Source organism: Myotis myotis, unplaced genomic scaffold, assembly GCF_014108235.1.
Source record: "Myotis myotis isolate mMyoMyo1 unplaced genomic scaffold, mMyoMyo1.p scaffold_m19_p_5, whole genome shotgun sequence".
Lineage (NCBI taxonomy): Eukaryota > Metazoa > Chordata > Mammalia > Chiroptera > Vespertilionidae > Myotis > Myotis myotis.
In genome coordinates this window covers 91,917,664-91,940,290 of record NW_023416357.1, presented here as the reverse complement: position 1 = coordinate 91,940,290, position 22,627 = coordinate 91,917,664, and the positions used below count along the sequence as shown (strand labels likewise).

Sequence of the window (22,627 nt, the reverse complement as noted above, 5' to 3'; positions counted from 1 at the left end):
GCTTAGCTTATAATTTTTCCTGCCCTAGCCCTGGAAGCAGCTCTTTCTCCTAGGAAGTATGGTTTATTTTAGTGGAGTATTTATAAACCTACATCTTGGGAACTAGGTGTATTCATTGCTACTGTTTGTTCATTGCTTCTAGATCCTCTCAGTAGACAGAAATAGGAACTACATATGTTTATTCACATACACGCACATACCTCTATATTATTGTATATATTAAAAACCATGCATCCTTACTGACACCTCTGATTTTCACCCAGCATCACAGGGTTTATGCTAACCTTTTCCTTTTCCCATATTTAGAACTCCCTTCTCTGACAGTGAGGAACCCTGCTTCTATCACCCACAATAGATTTTCCTATGTGCTTAATTCTAGAATATTCAGAAGTTAGTTTCAGAATTGCTAACTCATACCACTCTGAAAAATAAATCTGCTGTACTTTAAACAGGTGAATTTTATAGTCTATAAGTTACATCTCAGTAAAGCTGTTTAAAAAATATTTGCTAACTGGAGTTGAATATTTGTTTACATTTTCTCTTTAGCCCAAAGTTATATAGTTAAAATATTGTATTCAAAAGTTGGCATGGTTGGTTTTATCCTCTCTTCAGGGTGTCCATGTCATTTATTTGAAAACAGTTGGGTTCATTTGTTGTGTTTTATTCGAGTTTGGACATATCCTTGCAGATTTCATTAATTTGTTTTAGAGCATATAATATATTAACAAGTTTCTAAAAGTCAAAGCTATATGACAAAAGATGTCCTCAGAGCCCTGGCTGGGTGACTTGGTTGGTTGAAGTGTGGTCCCATACACCAAAAGGTTCTACCAGATTTGGTCCCGGGTTGGGCACTTACAGGAAGCCCCCAATGTATCTCTCTCTTCCTCTCACTCTAAAAATCAATAAAAAAACACACACACACACATATCCTTAAGTGAGGATAAAGAATTTTAAAATGATATCCTCAGAGAGATGTCATTGCCCACCTCTCATGTCCCCTTTCCTTTCCTCATCCTTCCCACCCTGTTTCCCCACACATTAGTTTCTAGATTATCCTTCCCTTCATTTTTCCCCCTCAAATAATCAACTATAAGTATATTTTCTTGGTTTTCCTTCTTTCTTAAACCAGATGTAACATTTACACTGTCTTTCTGTTTGCTTATTTCATTTAACATCAGAAGACCTGTTCATATCAATTCATAGAGATCTTATTTAGTCCTTTTTACAGCTATATGGTATTCCATGGTGTGGATGTACCATAGTTTATTCAACCAATCTCCTGTGTGGGGGCATTTAAATTATTTCCAGTATTTTGCAGTTACAAACAATGCTGTAATAAATAACTTTTGGCAAGTACCATTTTACAATGTTGGAGATATATATTTCAGGTAAATTCTATTTTTCCTTTTTTAAAATTGTTTAGTTAATGAATTTATTGGGGTGACATTAATTAATAAAATTATATAGGTTTCAGGTACACAGTTCTATGATACATCATCTGTATATTGTATTGTGTGTTCACCACCCAAAGTCAAGTCTCCTTCCATCATCATTTATCCTCCTTTTACTCTCTTCTACTTGCCCCCACCCTCATTTTTCTCTTTTAATCACCATACTGTTGTCTGTTTCTATTGAGTTTTTGTTTTGTCTTGTTTTTGCTTAATCCCTTCACCTTTTTCTTCCAGCCCCCCAAACCCCCTCTTCCCTCTAACAGCTGTCAGTCTGTTGCTGCATCTATGAATTCGTTTCTTTTTTGTTTTTCAGCTTATTTTGTTCATTAGATTCCACATATAAGTGAGATCATATGGTACTTGTCTTTCTCTGACTGACTTATTTCACTTAGCATAATACTCGGGTAAATTCTTAAATATGGGATTGCAGGGTCAAAAGGTAAATTCATTTGTAGTTTTGTTAGACATTGCCAAATTTCTCTCCCCAAGGGTTGTACCAGTTTACATTCCAAACAGCAATGTATGAGAATATTTATTTCCCTCAGAGCCTCAGAACAGAATGTGTTGTCACATTTTTTGCCATCTGGTATTTGGTTGTAATTTTAATTGCCTTTCTCTAGCCATGAGGAGGACGATTGAACATTTTTTAATATATGTAGGGGTTATTTCAGAATCTTTTTCTGGAGGAGAGTGTGAATTATGTGTTAATTTCTCTGTCAGGTTTTTAAACTTTTTAATTTTTGAAGTTACTTATGCATTGGGGAAATTAGCCATTTCTCGTCTATGCTTTTGTTTTAACATGGACAGAATTTATCAGTCTTTTCTTTTATTGCTTTGGTTTTGGGGTCCTAGTTAGAAAACTTTTTCCTCTGTCCAGGTTGTATAAGTATCCCATCAATATTTACTTAAAGTCCTATATGATCTAATTTTTTAAAACTTTTTTATCCCTGATCCACTTGAAGTTTATTTTTACCTAATAAGGATCTTTTCCCCTCCCCTACGTGGCACTGTTTTCTCCTATGTTTTCTGGTTTCTCTTGTGTGTGTTTATTTTTTACATATAAACTTAAATATCAACTAATCAAACTCCATTAAAAGGCTTTTTGGTATTTTTATTGAGATTGCATTAAATTGGTAAATAACAGAAAACCAACGTTTTTATGATGTGGTATTATTCAAAAACAAGGTCTGTCTTTCTGTCTGTTCAAGCCTACTTTTGCATTTTCCAGGAGTTTTGCACATTTCGTGTTTACTCCTGAGTTTTTGTCTTCTTTGCTGCTGTTATTGATGGGGTTCTTGACTATTATCCTTTCTAACTGCTGCTGTTTGTATATCTGAAGACTATTGACTTCTGTTTGTGTTGAATTTATCCTACCTGAAGTTTGCCAGGTTTTTTGACTCTGTAAGTTTGTGTATTTCATAAATTTGGGGAATTTTTAGGCATTCCATTTACAAGTATATTTTCTGTCTCATTCTCCCTCTGCCCTCCTTCTGGAACTCCAATTGCAATAAGATAGACCTGATACCATCCCATGAGTCATTGGGACTCTGTTCTTTGTTTTTTTCTTAATATTTTATTTTTCTTTAGGCACATAGTTTTTCATTCATTGATATAATGGTTTATGAATTTGAATTTTTCTCTGATTACTGCTTTAAATATATACCATAGATTCTGATTATACAAAAAATTATCTTTTTTCTTTCATTTTTAATTTTTCTTCTTTCCTATGACTTAATAGATGTTACTAATTTTTATATAGTCAGCCTTTTTTATTTTAATAATTTCTAGTGTTATTACATAAATAGGTTGTTGGTTTGGTTTTTCTTTCTTTCTTTGAATTATTTTGAGAAATTCTGCTGCTCAGTTGCTTTCAGATTTTAGATGCTCGGATAAATAATTCTATTGCATTAAAATTTTGTAAACAGCAGAGACTATTTCAGAGTTATCATATTACATAAAGGAATTTTTCTGTCTGTTCCTACAAGTACATTGTGTTTCTTTAAACAGATTTGTTGAAGTATAATTGACATACAATAAATGCACATAATTAACTCTTTGCGGTCATATTAAATTTGGACATGGGTATCGTACTGGTCGGAATTAATTTCCATTGAAAGAGCAGTGATACATAACATGCAAGATTATGAAGGATAAACAAGATTTATTAATGCTTTTTTGGAACTACGTCACTACTAGTAGAACCACTACAAACGTTATCACTTTCTACGTCAGAGTCAGTATTCAAGGTGCCAAAATAAAACTCTTCATCGTTACTTTCAGATTCGCAGTACACTTCTTTCGGTAACTTTCTTTTTGCCATTTTGGAGTATTATTTTGAAATATCTTAACAAGCGAGAATGCCTAATTACAGTTAAACGTAATTTGTAAAGCTTTATTTGAAATTCTGCGAAGTATCTCCGAAGCTTGTCGATTTCTTCACTCTCAAAAGGCGACTGACTCGCCAAGGTGTTTTGCATGGCGAGTGTGGAACGACCGCGTTTGTTTATATTGAGTTTCGATATCTCCGATTTGTCGGGGCAATGTTTTGGTTCGTGACAAGGTCTCTTAGACACTTAAGAGCTTTCAGAGAAATTATGAACTGATACATGAATGAATAGAGTTAAGATTCGTACGGTTCCTTGCTGTGGTGGCTGAGAGCAGACATACGACCGGAACGGTAAAAAAGCTTTGGTGGCTGAGAGTAGACAAACGACCGCAAAGGGTTAAAGTATTCAACGTTAGGAATTTTTTTCATCACCACAATCAAGATTACATAGTGATTAGACATTTATATAACTTACAGAGTGATCACTCAGTAAGTCAAGTACCCATCTGATACCATAAATAGTTATTACAATAATATTGGCAATCTTTCCTTATTCTGTACTTTACTTGCACATGACTATTTTAATAGCAGATTGTACATCTTAATCCCATTCCCCTTTCTACCTATCCTCACAACCACCCTCCCCTCTTGCAACCATCAGCTTGTTCTTTGCATGTATAAGTTTGTTTCTGTTTTGTGTTTATTTTTTATTTTAGACTACACATATAATACTTGATATATTTTATATGATATTTGTGATATTTGGTTTTTCTCTATATGACATTTCACATAGCAAAATACCCTCTAGGTCAGTGATTTTCAACCTTCATGCTGCAGAATTTTTTAAAACATGCAATACCTGACTATTTAGTCAGGGGAACTGACCTCTTTTCCCTTAGGTTGCCAAACAAAAAAATGACACCAGCCAATACAACAATAGCCATCCATTGTGAATGAATCAAAATTATACCTATTTTTTGTCAGATCAGCTAAAATATACTTTTCGGTGTGCCGCAAAATTTTAATAGTTTATGTGTGCCATGAGATGAAAAAGATTAAAAATTGCTGCTCTAGGTTTATCTATGTTGCATAAATGGTAAGATTTCATTCTTCTTTATGGCCAAGTAACATGCGATTATGTTTCTGTACCACTTCCTCTTTGTCCAGTTGTCTATTGATGAGCACTAGGTTGTTTCTATATCTTGGCTATCTATAATAATAAAAGGGTAATATGCTAATTAGACTGACATCATTCTGGACATCATTCCAGGATGAAGCCAGACCGGAGGAAAGCTCGGGTCCCGGGTGCCTGCCGGCGGGTGGAGCAAAGCCCAGATCCTGGGTGCCTGCCAGTGGCTGGAGGAAAGCTGAGTCCCTGGTGCCAGAGGGAAGCTGGAGCTGGCAGCTGGGGGAAGGAAGGCCTACTCTTGCAAAATGCTGCAGTTAATATGGCAGTGCATATATCTTCAAATTAGTTTTTTTGGATTTCTTCAGATAAATACCCAAAAGTGGGATTGCTGGGTCAAATGGTAGTTCTATTTTTAATATTTTGAATACCTCCATACTGTTTTCCATAGTGGCTGCACCAATTTACAGTCCTACCAACAGTGCATGAGGATTCCCTTTCCTCCAAATCCTTGACAACATTTGTTAATTTATTTTAGATGATAGCCATTTGACAGGTATGAAGTGGTATTTTTTCTTCTAGGAGCGTTGTAGTTTTCAGTCTTCCATTTTAGTTGTTAATTCATTTTGAGTTTATTCTTGTACATGGTGTAAAAAAGTGATGTAGTTTCAGTTTTTTTGGATGTATCTGTTGAGTTTTCCCATCTTCATTTATTGAATAAACTACCTTTACCCCATGTTTTTTTCTTGCGTCCTTTGTCATAGATTAATTGATCATATAGGTTTGGGCTTATTTTGTGGGCTGTTTATTTTATTTCATTGGCATGTGTATCTGTGTTTATGCCAGTACCTTGCTATTTTAATGACTTGTAGTATAGTTTGCTACCAGGTGGCATGATCCCTTCAACTTCTTTCTTAAGATCGTTTTGTCTATTTAGGATTTTTTTTGTGTGGTTCCATATAAATTTTAGGATTATTTGTTGTAATTCTGTGAAAAATGCATTTTGATGGAGATTGCATTGAATCTGTAGATTGCTTTGTGTAGTATGTACATTTTAATGATGTTAATGATGAATATGAGCATGATATATCCTTATATTTATTTGTATCTTCTTCAACTTTTTTTCAATGTCTTATAGCTTTAAGTACAAGTATTTTACCTCCCTGGTTAACTTTATCCCTAGGTATTTTTGATGCAATTGTAAATGGGGTTGTTTTCTTAGTTTCTTCATCAGGTAAACTTGTTATAGTGGTATGAAATGCAACCAGTTTCTGAGTATTAATTTTGTATTCTGCTACTTTACTAAATTCACTTATTCTATTATGTTTTGGTGGAATCTTCACGTTTCTCTGTATATAGTATCATGTCATCTGCAAATCATGACAGTTGTACTCTTCTTTTCCAATTAGTATGTCTTTTATTTCTTTTTCTTGTCTTGATTGTTGTGGCTAGGACTTCCAATACTATATTGAATAAAAGGGGTGAAAGTGGTCGTCCTTGTCTTGTTCCTGATCTTAAAGAAAAAGCTTTCCGGCTTTCACTATTCAGTATGATGTTAGCTGTGTGTCATAGATGGCCTTCATCATGTTGAGGTATATTTCCTCCATCCCCATGCTGACAGGTTTTTTGTTGTGTGTGTGTTGTTTTTTATCATGAATGGTTGTTGGCTTTTGTCTACTGTTTTTTCTGCATTTATTGGTATGATCATATGATTCTTAACCTTTTTTATGTGGTGTATCATGTTAATTGACTTACAAATATTGAACCAACCATGCGTCTCAAGAACAAATATCACTTGATCATGGTATATGATCTTTTTAATGTATTGCTTAATTGCCTTTGCTAATATTTTGTTGGGGATTTTTGCATCTGTGTTCATCTTGGATGTTGGCCTGTTATTGTTGTTATTAGTAGTAGTAATGTCCTGTCTGGTTTTTGGTATCAGGTTTGGCCTCATAAAATGAGTCTGGGAGCCTTCCCTCCTCTTCAGTTTTTGGGAAGTATTTGAGAAGGGTAGGTATTAATTCCTTTTTGAATGTTTGATAAAGTTCACCTGTAAAGCCATCTGGTCCAGGGGTTTTGTTTGTTGGGAGGTTGTTGTTTTTTTTAAATTTCATTAGCTGTCAGTCTGTTCAGATTTTCTGTTTCTTCTTGATTTAGTCTTGGAAGATTATATGTTTCTAGGAATTTCTTTCAGGTTGTCCAATTTGTTGGCATATAATTGTATATACTATTTCCTTATAATCCTGTGTATTTCTGAGGCCTTGGTTATCAATTCTCTTTCATTTATGATTTTATTTATTTAGGCCCTCTTTTATCCTTGATGATTCTGGCTGAAGGTTTGCCAATTTTATTTATCTTTTCAAAGAATCCACTCTTGGTTACATTGATCTTTTCTGTTTTTTATTATTATTTTTAGTATTTCTTTCAATTAAAGTTGACATCCAATATTATTTTATACTAGTAGCCCTGCGCACGAATCCGTGCACCAGTAGCTTGCCAATAGCTACTGCTGCCCTCCAATAGCTCTCCACCCGTTGCCTTGCCCTCCTGTAGCTCCCCCCCCCCGCCCCCTCTCCTAGCTTGCTGCCCTGCCCCCTCCTGTAGCTCTCCACCGCCCACTTGTAGCCAGTAGCTCACTGCCACCCTTCTGTAGCTCTCCACCTGCTGCCTCGCCCTCCTGTAGCTCCCTCCACCCCCCGCCCCCTCCCTGATCATAGCCTGCTTCCCTGCCCCCCTCCTGTAGCTCTCCGCCGCCCACTTGTAGCTTGCTGCCCCACCTTCCTGCTGATCCATTATCCAGTCATTATGTGGTCGGTCGTTACGTGGTCGGTCATTACACTTCACGGGTGTAACGACCATTTGCATATTACATCTTTATTATATCGGATTAGTTTCAGGTGACACTCATTTTTTTTAGACTCTGTTTCATTTATTTCCTCTCTAATGTTTATTGTTTCCTTCCTTCTTTTTCTAGTTCCTTTAGTTGTAAGGCTAGATTGTTTATTTCTTGAAGGAAGCGTCTTTTGCTATGAATTTCACTCAGAACTTCTTTGGCTGTGTCCCATAGACTTGAGTTGTTATGTTTTCCTTTTCATTTGTCTCAAGATATCTTTTGATTTCTTCCTTGATTTCATTGTTGACCCATTCATTGTTTAGTAGCATGTTATTTATTCTTGTGTTTTTCAGTTTGCTTCTTGTAATTGATTTCTGGTTTCATACCTCTGTAATTGGAGTAGATGCTTGATATCTTTTTTATTTTAAGTCCATCTCTTCTAGAGTCATTTAAGACCACTGTTTCCTTGTTGATTTTCTGTCCGGATGATCTATTCATTGATGTCAATGAGGTTTTAAATTCCCCCTGTATTACTGTTGACCTCTCCCTTTGTGTCCATCAATATTTGCTTTATATATATTAGGTTCTCCTATGTGGTATATAGATATTTTTGAGAGTTATAACCTCTTGTTGAATTGAATCCTTTATCATAATGAAATTCCCTTATTTGTCTCTTGTTACAACCCTTGTTTTCAAGTTTATTTTGTCTGACAGAAGTATTTCTACTTCAAATTGTTTTTTTGCATTTCCATTTTCATTAAATATCTTTTGTATCCCTTTACTTTCAGTTAGTGTGTGTCTTTCATTCTAAAGTGAGTCTCTTGTAGGCAGCATATGCATCGATCTTATTTTTTAATCCATTTATACTCTGTGTCTTTTGATTGAAGCATCTAGTCCATTGACATTTAAAGTAATTATTGATGGGTACGTAGTTATTGCCATGTTATTAATTGTTTTCTGATTGTGTTTGTAGTTCTCTGTTCCTTATTCTTTTGCTCTCTTGTATGTTGATAACTTTCTATAGTGTTTTGTTTGGATTTCTTTTTCTTTATTTCTTGTATATATTTTATAGCTTTAGCTTGTGATTACCATGTGCTTCATGTATACTAATCTATGTTTTTGGAAGTCCTGTTTTAAGTTGATGTCCTCTTAAGTTCGAACACATTCTAAAATCACTACAAGTTTTACTCTCCCCTACCACGTTTATATTTTGATCATTATTTTTAATTTTTTTTGTGTGTGTGTGCGTATTGGTGTGTATCCCTTAATTTATTGTTGCAGTTGCACATGATCTTCCTACTTTTTGCCTTTTAATCTTTATAATAGTTTTACAATTGGTTGACTCACTATTTTTTCTAAGTATGTGACTTTTTCCTGTATTTCTTTCCTATATTTTCTTATTCGTGTCTTGACCTTTTCTTCTTAAAGCCATCCCTTTAATGTTTCTTGTAATACTTGTTTACTGGTAATGAATTCCTTTAGCTTTTTCTTGTGGGAAACTCTTTATCTATCCTTTGAGTCTAAATGAGAGCCTTGCTGGGTAGAGTAATCTTGGCTGTATGTCTGCTTTTCATCACTTTGAATTTTTTTTTTAATATTTTTGTTGCCCTAGCTCCGTGGTCAGCAAACTGCGGCTCGCGAGCCACATGCGGCTCTTTGGCCTCTTGAGTATGGCTCTTCCTAAGCCTTAGGAGTACCCTAATTAAGTTAATAACAATGTACTTACCTATATAGTTTAAATTTAAAAAATTTGGCTCTCAAAAGACATTTCAATCATTGTACTGTTGATATTTGGCTCTGTTGACTAATGAGTTTGCCGACCACTGCCCTAGCTGGTTTGGCTCAGTGGATAAAGCATCAGCCTGCAGACTGAAAGGTCCCAGGTTCGATTCCGGTCAAGGGCACATGCCCGGTTGCAGGCATGATCCCCAGTAGGGAGCGTGCAGGAGGCAGCCAATCAATGATTCTCTCTTATCATTAATGTTTCTATCTCTCCCTCCCTCTCCCTTCCTCTCTGAAATCAATATAAATATATTAAAAAATAAAAATAATAAAATATTTTTGTTGATTTCAGAGAGGAAGGGAGGAGAGATAGAAACATCAATAATGAGAATCATTGATTGGCTCCCTCTGCACGCCTCCTATTGGGGATCAAGCCCACAACCCAGGCATGTGCCCTCGACCAGAATCAAACCTGGGACCCTTCAGTCTGCAGGCCAATGCTCTAGCCCAGCCGTGGGCAAACTACGGCCTGCGGGCCGGATCCGGCCCATTTGAAATGAATAAAACTATTGAAAAAAAAGACCGTACCCTTTTATGTAATGATGTTTACTTTGAATTTATATTAGTTCACACAAACACTCCATCCATGCTTTTGTTCCGGCCCTCCGGTCCAGTTTAAGAACCCATTGTGGCTCTCGAGTCAAAAAGTTTGCCCACCCCTGCTCTAGCCACTAAGCCAAACCAGCTAGGGCACTTGGAATATTTTGTGCAAATCCCTACTGACTTGCTAAGTTTCTGTTGATAAATCGACTGACAGTCTTATGGGAGTTCTTTGTACATAACTAACTGGTTTTCTCCTGCTACTTTTAAGATTCTTACTTTACCTTAAACCTTTGGCATTTTAATTGTGTTGTGCCTTGGTGTGTGCCTTCTTGGGTTCATCTTATTTAGAACTCTTTGAGCTTCCTGGACTTGAATATCTATTTCTTCACCAGGTTACAGAAATGTTCAGTCATTTTATCTTCAAGTAGGGTTTTAATCCCTTGCTCTCTGTTTTCTCTTTTTGGTACCTATGATGTGAATGTTGTTATGCTTGATGTTGTCCGAGGTCCCTTAAACTATCCTCTTTAAAATTTTTTTTTCTTTTTCCTGTTCCAATGGGGTGTTTTCCAATGTCTTATCTTCTAGATTGCTGATTTGATCCTCTGCTTCATCTAATCTGTTGATTCCCTCTAATGTAGCCTTCATGTTAGTTATATTCTTCATTTCTGACTGGTTCTTATGATTTCTATGTCTTTGTTGAAGTTCTCATTGAGCTCATCTGTTCTTCCTCTATATTCATTGAGCATTCTTATAATCAGTGTTTTGAACTCTCTGTCTAGTAGATTGCTTGTTTCTATTTTGTTTAGTTGTTTTTCTCAAGTACTGTTTTGTTTTTTCCTTTGGGACATGTTACTTTGTCTCTTAATTTTCAATGAGCCCCTGGGTTTGTTTCTATGTGTTAGGTAGATCTGCTACATCTCCCAATCTTGGCTGGTTTGCCTTATGTTAAGTGTAGTGTGGGGCCCAGTGGCACAGTCTTTGTGTTCACCTCAGCCAGGAGTTCTGGCAGTTTCCCTTGTGTGCATTGTGTGTGCCCTCCTATTTTAGTTGAGCCTTGATTGCTGTTGGCACATCACTGGGTGGGGTTGACTCTCAGGCTGACTGACTGTGAGGGCTGGCTGTGACAATAGCAGACAAATTCCCACATGGAGGGAATCTTTCTAGCAGGAATCTGATAACAGCCAAGTCCATCCTTCAGGTATGTCATTTGTTGAGCTGGTTGGGTGGTGATCTTCTGTAGGCTCAAGCTGACCACCAGGTGTGTTGATTCTGGAGCCTCTTAGGAGGGCTTCAGTGAAGGCCAAAATGAATTGCCATTTGTGCCCAGGTGGGAGCTACAAAGTGATCTGCAATAGTTTGTTACTCGTACTTTATTTGACGGTGCTTTGGAGAGGCTATGCTGAAAATCGAGGTTGGCCTCCACTAGTGCCAGGCTTCGGATCCTTTGGTGTGTATACCATGATCTGAGCTGAGGCCAGCCACAACTTGTGCCAGGATTTAGTGCTTAATTGAAGCTACGTTCCAAGCAAACACTTATGCCAGGCTTGGAGCCACCTGATGGGAGTTACAGTGCAAGTTGAGACTGGTTGCTGCTTGTGCCAGATTTAGAGCCTCTTAGCAAGTGGTACAGAACACACCGAAACCAGCTGATGCTTGTTTGGGGTTTGTGTACTTTTGAGAGATTTTAAGAAAGTCTGCAGCACGAGCTGAGGCAGGCCATTTGTGTTGAAAAGCCAATGGAAGCAGCTTGGGCACATGAGTTGGGTGAGGCCCAGTCTCAAGGAATCACAGGGTAGGACCATGTTATCCAGGTTAATGTTACCCAGGATTTGGCACCCACCTGACCTGCTGGCTTGTTGGGGTGGAGCTCAACAACGGGACAGTGGCACCTACCAGCACCTTTGTCCCCTGAGGGAGTTGCTCTGGCTCCTGCCTCTTGAGCCCTCATCCTGGAGCTAGTCAATTCAGCTCCTCCCTGTATATCCCTGGTGCTTTTTTTTTTTAGCTGTAGCACAGACCAGTGAGTCCTTGTGCAGGCCCCTCAAGAGGAATACCTGGGACGCCAGCAGCCCTCTGTCTCACTAAATGCAATGCCTGCTGGTTTGCACAGCCAGATTTGTGTGGACTCCTCTTCCCTGCTCTGGGACCCCTCACTCCACAGTCTACTAGATATCCTTCCCTCTTCTTAATCGCCACACCATGTGTGGGACCTGGCCATTTCTCATCGCCTTCCCTTTTACCAGTCCTGTCGTGGCTTCTACTTTATATCCTTAGTTATAGGGTTTCTGCTCAGCTAATCTTCAGGTGGTTCACAATGATAATTGTTCTATAATTTAGTTGTAATTTTGATGTGGTTGTGCGAGGATGCGAGCACAGAGTTTACCTTCTTTGACATCTGGACTGAAAATGACCTAATGTTTGTCCTACCCAGTTCTTAGACCCTATGGCTGATTACTTGGCTGTAATTAGTCACCTGGGGGCAGTTTTTCTATTTCATTATTCCTATTTCAGTATTCCAGTTAAGTGAAACAGTATCAGCAGGGTTCTCTGCATGTATAATCTAATAAGTGAAATTTCAAGTAGTAGAAAGTCATCAAAAAAAAGGTATTCAGTGCCAAACCAAAAAATGGTGAACTTTACCTGCACCCTGCTGCAGCTTTACAGGGTGTGATTGGAAAATGTAGAATATGTGTGTGGTGTTGTGGTCTGTGTGAGTGTGTGTGTGTGTCTTGTAAGAAAACCTCCCAACCTAGGAAACATGCAGTCCTGGAGGATAACAGATAGGGGAGATCATCCAAGAAATGAGTCCTAACAGACACGACCGTTTTGGGAGTGCCTGTCTTGCCTGTGTTGAGTATTTTAAATGCATTTTTCCTAATTTTTATAATCACAGAAAACATCTGTTGTTATTTGTGCATTTCTGTAGGTGAGGGAGCCGCAGAACAGATCTCACAACTGAATTATGTTAACTCTGAAGTTGTGCTCCTTCCATAAGACCATCCTGCCTCTAACCTTCATAAATCTACCTGTTCTGTTATCCATCTGAAATCAAATGACACAGAGCTGCTGAGGATCAAAAGATCCTCAAAAGATTCACAGAATTTACTTGTAACCTAGAATCCTTATCACAGATGGTGAACATTTATTTTCTCATTGTGGGTTTCCTACATACAGTTCACTCTTATTATCCTATTTTTTCTCAACAAAATAGAAAATATTGGCTTTCCCTCTAGTAGATTCTCAAAGGGGTGAAAATTGGTTCTTGGAGACTAGGCAAAAAAAAAAATCATTTTTTCATGTATAAGGAACATAAACAGACATGTGGTAAATCTGTGGTATTAAAATTTCATGGAACGTGATTAGGAAACAATTATATAAAAAGGAGTCAGGAGATAGGGACAATAATGTAAAAATGGATGAAACACTATGTAGACAGTTTTTTGTTACAAATGCTGACCTCAACATCACACTGATCATAACTTAATGATGCGCCTTCCAGGCTTTGCTGGGGGATTTGACCCTCTTAACTCTTCGTTACTCCATTCCATCTCTGCTGAACTTCATGCTGTAGTCATCTCATTTTCTTTTATATTCCATAACTTGGAATTCGAGGAAGACTGTGTTAAAGATATATAATCTAAGGAAAGCTTTTCGTTGTCAGTGTTCTAACCAGTTGCCTGTGTTTATCCTATATAATAAAAGGGTAATACACTAATCGACTGAACGACAGAATGACCGGTCGCTATGATGTGCACTGACCACCAGGGGGCAGATGCTCAACGCAGGAGCTGCCCCCAGCCTACAGGCCCTGAGCGCCCAATAGGGCCCTGCCAGCCAACCTCTTGGTCCCTCCCCCTGGTCTGCAGGCTTCGATCACCTGATGGGGAATGGGGAACTGGGGGTGGGTGGCAGTGGACGCGGACGGCACTAGGCCAAGGCCCCCGCCCCATCGGTCACCCCACACACAGAGGGTGACTGGTGTCAGGGACGAGGCAGGCAAGCAGGCGGGAATGGCCAACCTCTTGGTCCCTCTCCCCAGCCGCAGGCTCCAATCACCCGAAGGCAAGCGGGGAACTGGGGGTGGGGTGGCGGTGGGGGACGGGGATGGCTGCTGGCAGCTGGGAAAGATGGCCCTGATCACAGGCCAGGCCTAGGGACCATACTCGTGCATGAATTTTGTGTGCTAGGCCTCTAGACTATACTAATAAAAGGGTAATATGCTAATTAGACCGGGAGACCTTCCAGACAAAGCCATGGTGGCAGGGCTAAGGCAGAGGCAGTTGGGGCAATCAGGCCAGGAAGGGAGGGCAGTTGGGGGCGAGTAGGCTGGCAGGAGTGAGGGGGGCAGTTGGTTGTGAGCAGGCCAGCAGGAGGGGCGGTTGGGGGCGATAAGGCCAGCAAGGGGGGGCAGTTGGGGGTGAGAAGGCTAGCGCTGGGGGCAGTTGGGGGCGATCAGGCTGGCAGGGGAGGGCAGTTGGGGGTGATCAGGCTGGTGGGGGCAGGGCAATTGGGGGCGAGCAGGCCAGCGGGGGGGCAGTTGGAGGTGATCAGGCCAGAAGGGGGTGCAGTTGGGGGCAATCAGGCAGGCAGGCAGAGTGGTTAGGGGTGATCAGGCAGGTAGGCAGGTGAGCGGTTAGGAGCCAGCAGTCCCGGATTGCGAGAGGGATGTCCAACTGCTGGTTTAGGCCTGGTCCCGCAGGGATTGGGCCTACACCAGCAGTTGGACATCCTCCGAGGGGTCCTAGATTGGAGAGGGTGCAGGCTGGGCTGAGGGACAACACTCCCCCCCCCCCCCCGCATGAATTTCGTGCACCGGGCCACTAGCATGTTTATAAATAACAATAAAGCTTAGAAATAAAGAACTTGAATGACTGTTTTAAAGCTGATAAAGTGTATTCTGTCATCTCTTGATTATCCATACTAAAGATTTGAACAGGAGCAGACAAATGGCATTGGTCATTTCTGTGTGTGTAGTCAGATTGCTTCAGTTGAGGTATGTGTCATAATGTGATGACCTGACTGAGAATGAGCTGAGATGTATGTTCCTCTGCCTCACCTGCCATTTGCCCCACCACAGAAGAAGTTCTCTGTCAGTCTAAGCAGAGGGTTAATCAGCAAACATCCTATATCGGTGGTTCTCAACCTGTGGGTCGCGACCCCTTTGGAGGTCGAACGACCCTTTCACAGGGGTCGCCTAAGACCATCCTGCATATCAGATATTTACATTACGATTCATAACAGTAGCAAAATTACAGTTATGAAGTAGAAACGAAAATAATTTTATGGTTGGGGGTCACAACATGAGGAACTGTATTTAAAGGGCCAGAAGGTTGAGAACCACTGTCCTATGTAATAAAAGCCCAGTGACCGAACGCAGAACGACTAGAACAACCGGTTGACCAGTTGCTATGACACGCACTGACCACCAGGGGAGCTGCCCCCTGGTGGTCAGTGCATTCCAACAGTGGGAGCACCACTCCGCTGACCGGGATGAGTGGCGCTCTCACAGCGGGAGCAGCCACTCAGAAGGCAGGTCCACAGCCGCTCGGCTGACTAGGATGAGCAGTGCTCCCACAGTGGGCCAATCCCCACAGGCCACACACCCCCACCAGTGCACGAATCCCATGCACCGGGCCTCGTGATAATGATAAAATTCCATTCCTAAAAAACCTTGCCAGAGTCCTATCTCCCATCTTCAAGAGGATGAAGCAAACCCAAGATGGTAATGCCAGTTGTGCTAGGACTGTGTATGTTTTAAGATGATAGGTGATAATAAGCAAAGACTACACACCAAAGTATCAGGCTGTTTGCCCTGCTGTAGTGTTTAGGCAGCAATATTTAATTGCTCAAATCAGTGATACTCCTTCAAAATTGTATTTTCTTAGAAATGGCAGCAAATTTATCCTTCCTCAAGAAATAGTGACTTTCATAACTAATTTGTTAATATATCTGAAGTACTATATGTTTGATATCCATGTATTGAAAAACTTTATAAAAAATGGACTTAATAAGATATGCTGTGTGATTTAAAATATAGCGCCCTTTAATCTTCCTTTTTTACAAAAATATTTTCAATTATCAGGATCATTAAATTGGGCTTAGTAATTATTAAATTATTGGGATTTATCATTACAATTTAGTAATTATCTAAATATTTTATAGTGGTATTAATTATGTTAAAACGAGAAAATTAAGGATCAAATATGTATTTTACTAAAAATATGGTATCCTTAGGAAAAAATTTAGGTGTAACCTAGATTGAAATTTTTCTCCCTAAATACATCCAATTTAATTGACTGTGTCTACATAAATTTTATAATATTGTGGCTCACATTGTGTGAAGGAAGCCCCACAGTGTACCCCCATTTGATTCAATGATTGGCTACTCAGAGACCTGTTACAAAGTAGCAAGATGTGGAAGATGGAAGAAAAAGGGCATTGCCTCTCAATGGCAGTGTCAGGAATGCCTCCAGAGAAGTAAGACTCAATATTTAGCAGTCTCTTTGCATTCTGTTACTAATTACTTTATTCATTACTTTTGAAAGTTTTCACATTGGTGAACCTTGCCCATTTGGCGATAGTATAAGGGTTTTCTTTATTGAAGTCCAGCATCATACAGCGATAATCTTTTTTATCAACAGTTCTGTAAGCATATAATAACTCTGCCAAGTTTTAGAGTAGGTCCCTTGAGCCAAGTTTGTTTCTGTTCTAATTCCCTGAAGCCTTTCTTGGATTATTCCTAGTCTCCAAGCCATACAGTTTTTCTCACGCTTATTAAATATCTGTAGTGAGAAAATGGACTTGATTTATGGTACTCTTTCATACTAAAACAGCTCTTTTGAGTGTGCATACACACAGACCCTATGGAAGCAAATTTATCATAGCCAAAGTGACTTTAATCACCTATCATTTGCAGTTAAATGTCACTTGAGACAATAGAGACAAATGACACAGAAGTTGATGTAGCATGTATAGTAAGGAACAAGGGTGGGCCTACTGGAAAGCAGTCCATATGACAACAGTGGGCTTCTCTGACTCAGAGAGAATGCAAGTCTCTTTCTGTCCTTCATTTCTTAACAATCCAGAGACATTATGTGGGGCCGAGCAGGGCAATGCGGGCAGTGACCTGGCACAGGGCTTCAGAGGCTGTGTGGGATGGGGAGATATCTGCATAGAATTTGGCTACAGCAGTGCCAGTGAGGTGAACAGGATATTCATGTATGGGGTGGCAGAGACCATGGAAGACAGGGTTCTCATTATAGAAAAGGGTTACAAATGTAGAAAAGAGAAAATTAGAGTGAACCTGTGGCTTTGGATTAGAATTGGAGCCATCAGGGTGATGTCATGATTTTTATCCTGTATAATAAAAGGCTAATATGCAAATTGACCAAATGGTGGAATAACTGGTTGCTATGACATGCACTGACCACCAGGGCGCAGACAATGCAGTAGCTGTTCCCTGGTGGTCAGTGCGCTCCCACGGGGGGGAGTGCTGCTCAGCCAGAAGCCAGGCTCAAGGCTGGCGAGTGCAGCAGTGCTAAGGATGTTCAACTCCTGGCTTAGGCCCACTCGCCCTAAGCCATCAGTTGGACATCCCCCAAGGGCTCCCAGACTGCGAAAGGGTGCAGGCCAGACTGAGGGGGACACACACACACACACACACACACACACACACACACACACCTCCAGTGCATGAATTTTGTGCACTGGGCCTCTAGTTGTATATAAATAATGTAGATGTAAATATAGATCTATATTTTACATCTATTAATATCTGAAAATGTAAATATGTGTGTGTTTGCACACATACATGTACATGAACTCACAGACATATTCCTAACTAAACCTATGGAGAAGGCTGAGAAGGGAATAGTAACACCCTAATAACTGTGAGCACACCTAGCATATAGAGCTTGGTTTCTCAAAAGAGCAGGAAACATAAAAGGTGAGCCTGGAACATCTTGTCCAGAAAGTAAGAAAGTGCTCAAAGAATGATGGGGTCATAACAATAAGAAACTGAAACCAGCTTGATGCTATACCCACTGGCCAAATCTGGAATAATTAGCATCAAAATAAATAATGATAGGACCATGGTATAACCAATTGAATAAAATAGAAATCCATAGCACATATATATATATAAAAGCCTAAGCAACCATCCAACCAGTAGCCATGACGTGCAGTGACCACCAGGGAGTAGACACTCTGACTGGTAGCTATGATGCGCACTGACCACCAGGGGCCGATGCTCAACTCAGGAGCTGCCAAGCTGTGGTGATGCATCCGGAACCAGAGAGGAGGGAGCCTAATTCCGGGGTGCATCGACCGAGAACCACCCTCTCACGATCCAGGACCCCTCGGGGGATGTTGGAGAGCCAGTTTCGGCCTGATTTCTGCAGGCCAGGCTAAGAGATCCCACCGGTGCATGAATCTGTGCACTGGACCTCTGGTACTGATATAAAGAAATACCATTAACCAGATAAAGAAAATTCTTATAGTAGGTGTGCCACTAATAATTATAGAAGGAATGATAGAATTTTCAAAATCACCATTTGGCAATCATCATAACCATAAATAATTCAGCCCCATAAAATAATTATGAAGAGGAAAAGCTTTACAATGAAGAAACCTGGCTGATACCATCTTAATCAATCAAAATAAACATTATCAGTTATGAGACAAATTGAATTTGTATACCACCTGATAGGATACCAAGAATACATCTTTACTTCTGTCTTATTCCTGCCAAATATATTTCTGCCATAACTTGAATGTAATCATGAAGACACATCAGACAAACTCAGATTGAGGGTGATTTTACAAAATAACATGCCTGTAATCTTCAAAATTCAAGGAAAGAAAAGTGAAGAGAGATGGAAGGGAAAAAAAAACAAAAGAGGCTTGATAATTCAGTGCCCTGGATAATCCTAGTTTGGATCCTTTTGCTATAAAGGATGTTGTTGAGACAACTGGTGAAACTTGAATGGAATCTGTGGATTAGATGGTAGTGATATGTCAATGTTAATTTCCTGATATTGATGGTTATATTATGGTTATATACCGTAATATCCTTGTTTGTAGGAATTAATTAGATCACTGAATGTAGAGGGGTATCATGTCAGAGCCCATTCACAGATGGCTTAGTAAAAAATGCTCTGTGAACCTGAAATTATTTCAAATTTTTAAAAATAGCGAAATAAATGTTCTGTCAGGCATATTCACCACTAAAGAAATTATTTCCTTTCAAAACTATAAAGAAAAGACTTTTTATATAAACGTACAGCAGGACAGTGTGTTTTCTCACAGATTTTTTTACATTTATCAGATACAAAAATAATAAACTTGAAAAGAATTCTTGAAAGAGAAGTTTTGGTTTTGTTTGTTTGTTTTTAACACACAATTCACACGCAAAACACAAAGCTAGTAAAGAATTGGAAAACAACTGATATATCTGTGTAGGTACTCAGGTTTCTAAACTTGGGGCCTAAAATCACCTGAGCAGGATGTAAAAAGCAACATCCTGAAAAAGAGAATGTTGGGGATTATTGTTCCTGGTTCTTTTTACAAGGTAATTAAGAATGTAGGCCCTGGAGCCAAGCTTTCTGTGTGGAACTCCACCACTAATTATAAGATACAATCTAGATTTTTCTTGGCCTCAGTTTTCTCATCTGTGAATTAGGATAATAATGTTGAATTCACAGGTAAACAGAATAAATGAGATAATACATTCAAAGCACTTAGACTGTGGCACATTGTAAGTACTAAATACAACTGGCAGCTGCTTTATTATTTCAGGAAAAGTTAAAACGCTTTCATAAACGCCTTCTTTTATATTGGCTTCCTTCTTCCTCACCAGGTGGAGAATTACTAGGAAGCCATCAAAGTTATGCTCTCTGCCGTTAAACCTGTCCCAAGATCAAACTAAAACCTGGAATTGGAGTGTATTCTAGAAGACAGCAGGCATTGCAGTGCAACAGGGAAAAAAAATTGGGCTTTGGAAAACCCAGATTTTGGTTAAATTTCAGACCTGCCACATACCAGCTTTTTAACTTTGGTCTTGGTCTGTAAAATGTCTATAATGTACAAATAATCACAGAGACTGATGGGGGTCAAATGAGATCAACTTTGCAAAACTTCTAATAAAAAGACCAACCTAAAAAATGTCTTCAAAAAAGTATGGCTATTATTTTTTTATTATTATTTTATTTATTTACTGCTTTAAAGGTGCAGGAGCAGTTAATTTAGAAGAATAAAGGTCTTAGGAGCAGAAATAGGAGCAGAGCATCTGAGGGCATTTTTTAGAATCGTGATAGGCTTGCTGTGGCTGTTTGTTCCTGCAGAGGTTTAGACTACCAACGCTGGGCTTAAATTGCTTCAGAAGGAATTTCACTTGACAAGAAACATGTCATGTGCTGTGTAATCCCATTCTCAAGAGACGCTGGAGCAGGGTAGATAACTATCTTTCTAGAACAGCATGGGTGTCGTGCACACCAGCCTTGGAACCAGGGACAGAGGATAGACTTCATTTAGTTCCTGTCTGTGTTTAAATGGTGAAGAGAATATTGACTTTTCTGGCTGTAAAAATGTAAACCTTTCTTTATCCAACAGAAGGATCATGTTAGAGTGTTTTCTTTTAAAGAGAAAATGTGCCTCCTTTAGAGAACATTTAGTTGTCCATCTAAAATTAGTGACTCTTGGTCATTGATGTAGGACTTCTTTAGAACTCTTGAGTATTACCAAAGGTAGTTTTCCTATTGCACTTTCTTCTGCTTTAATTCATTCACTCAGTCATGCAACAAGTACTTATTGAGAACTGTTATTCCAGGCACTCTGCTAGATGTTGGTTATGGACTTTATGGGAGCTCTTTGTAAAGGAGTATACTTTGAGTCACTAAAAAAATAATATTCTTTTGGCTACAGTTATAGATATATTTTGGGGTGTATGAAAACAGCCTTAACTCCACCTTTGCCCGGAATTGCCGTCCCTAGATTTCCTTAAAGCAGCATCCCTTGTGTGTAGTGGACAGCAGTCTGTGATCTGCAGAGGTGCCCATTGTTGATAGCTCATAAGAAATTTACTTGGGCTGATCTCTGGACGAATCTGTTAAGAAGTAGAAGCTCTCAGTGCCTCTGCTTTTAATACAGGGGAAGAGATTTTTCCTTAGAACAATCATGGCGATGTTAACTCTCTCGGCCGACTAGCGGCGCAGAGGAAAAGTGCTGCTCAGGTCTGAACTGGCGAGGCAGAACGCTGCAGTGACAGGACACGTCCCTATTACAAAGAGCACTGCTTTGCCAGGGAGAGCCGGACGCAGCAAAAAGCACCGCACAAAAGAACTTCGGTAGTGCAGTGCCTGTGTTTTTATCCAGATAGGCTAGTAGCATGTTTATTCAGCGTTGTGCCTCTGCGGAGATAAGACCCGCTTCCTTCAGATGCCCTGGGCTGCTGTTTGTTTAGCTGCAGAACTTAATGAGTAATGAATGTGCTTGTCTGGCTGATAGAAAGTATTTCCACAGGCTGCGGCTGTGTTTATAGAGAGCCAGAGAGAGACCACAGGCAGCAATTTGTCGTCTTAGGTATCAGCAAAGTCTTCTCTTTTAACAACTAGAGGATTTATTTTTAACTGCTTGACTCAGTGTTTGTCAGATGATTCGGACCATCAAACTGCAGATTGAAGTGCCCAGAGCAGGGGAAGCTGGAATGGCAAAGGAAAGGGGCTGGCTGGGAAAAGGGGTGGGATTTCAGCATCACCGTGCCTCCGCAACTCTGCCTCCCAATGTGGGAGAGAGTTTAGGGCTTCCAGCAGCATGAGTGTCTGTGCAGGTCAGGCTGGGAACCAAAGGCTAAGTGATGGCTGCCTTCAGCTGGGTAAAGACATAATTGCCCACTGGTGATTGGGATCTTGTGAGGAGGCGCCCGGCACCCAGGGACCAGAGTATTTTGAGCACCGGTCTCTGCTGATCGGCAAATTGAGCTCTTCTCCTGCTTGATGCTGCCTGTCTCCAGAAGCCTCTCACCATGATCGATAGCTCCAAGAAGCAGCAACAGGGGTTCCCAGAGATTTTAACTGCTGGCGATTTCGAGCCATTAAAAGAAAAGGAATGCCTTGAGGGGAGCAACCAGAAAAGTCTCAAGGAAGGTCAGTGTTTCTGTGGACTGGGCCAAAACTGCCAAATCCCTTTCCCCTCAGCCAGCCTGAGCGTGTCTGTCTGATCACCATGCGTGTCTCTCTCTGTTCCCTGCTGTACCTAACACAGTCTAAGTTGTTTGAAATGAAAGCTTAATGCTGTTCTTGGTAGCACTCTCTAAAGATTCATTAACTGATAGAACTCTAGGGATTTTGCAAATAATGTAGTAAGGGGACTTAGGAAGCCAGTCCTCATTTCACTAAAATCTTTCCAGGTTCATTTTGTATGTTTTCTCATGTTCTCCAAATTTTTTTGTCCCCCCTCCCTCCTTAAGAGAGGCCATTTCCTTTTCAATATTATTCAGAACATTGCTTCTTTTATGTTTACAAATACATAATTCCAGGAAACTCAGTTTTTTTTCTAATTAGCATGTT

The 22,627-nt window shown here is 39.8% G+C and overlaps 1 protein-coding gene across 13 annotated transcripts in view; it reads left to right on the top strand.

The window, feature by feature from the left end:
* MRTFB (myocardin related transcription factor B) overlaps nt 1-22,627 on the top strand; it is a 196,429-nt gene that overhangs the window by 94,937 nt on the left and 78,865 nt on the right. The window contains exon 1 of one of the 13 annotated variants that reach the window (XM_036310147.1): nt 21,834-22,204. The exons of the other annotated variants lie outside the window; for them this stretch is intronic. Coding sequence (XP_036166040.1) covers nt 22,084-22,204 — 121 coding nt within the window. The 5' untranslated portion in view covers nt 21,834-22,083. Of the gene's footprint in view, nt 1-21,833; nt 22,205-22,627 lie in introns of those variants that run through there. 13 annotated transcript variants of the gene reach the window in all.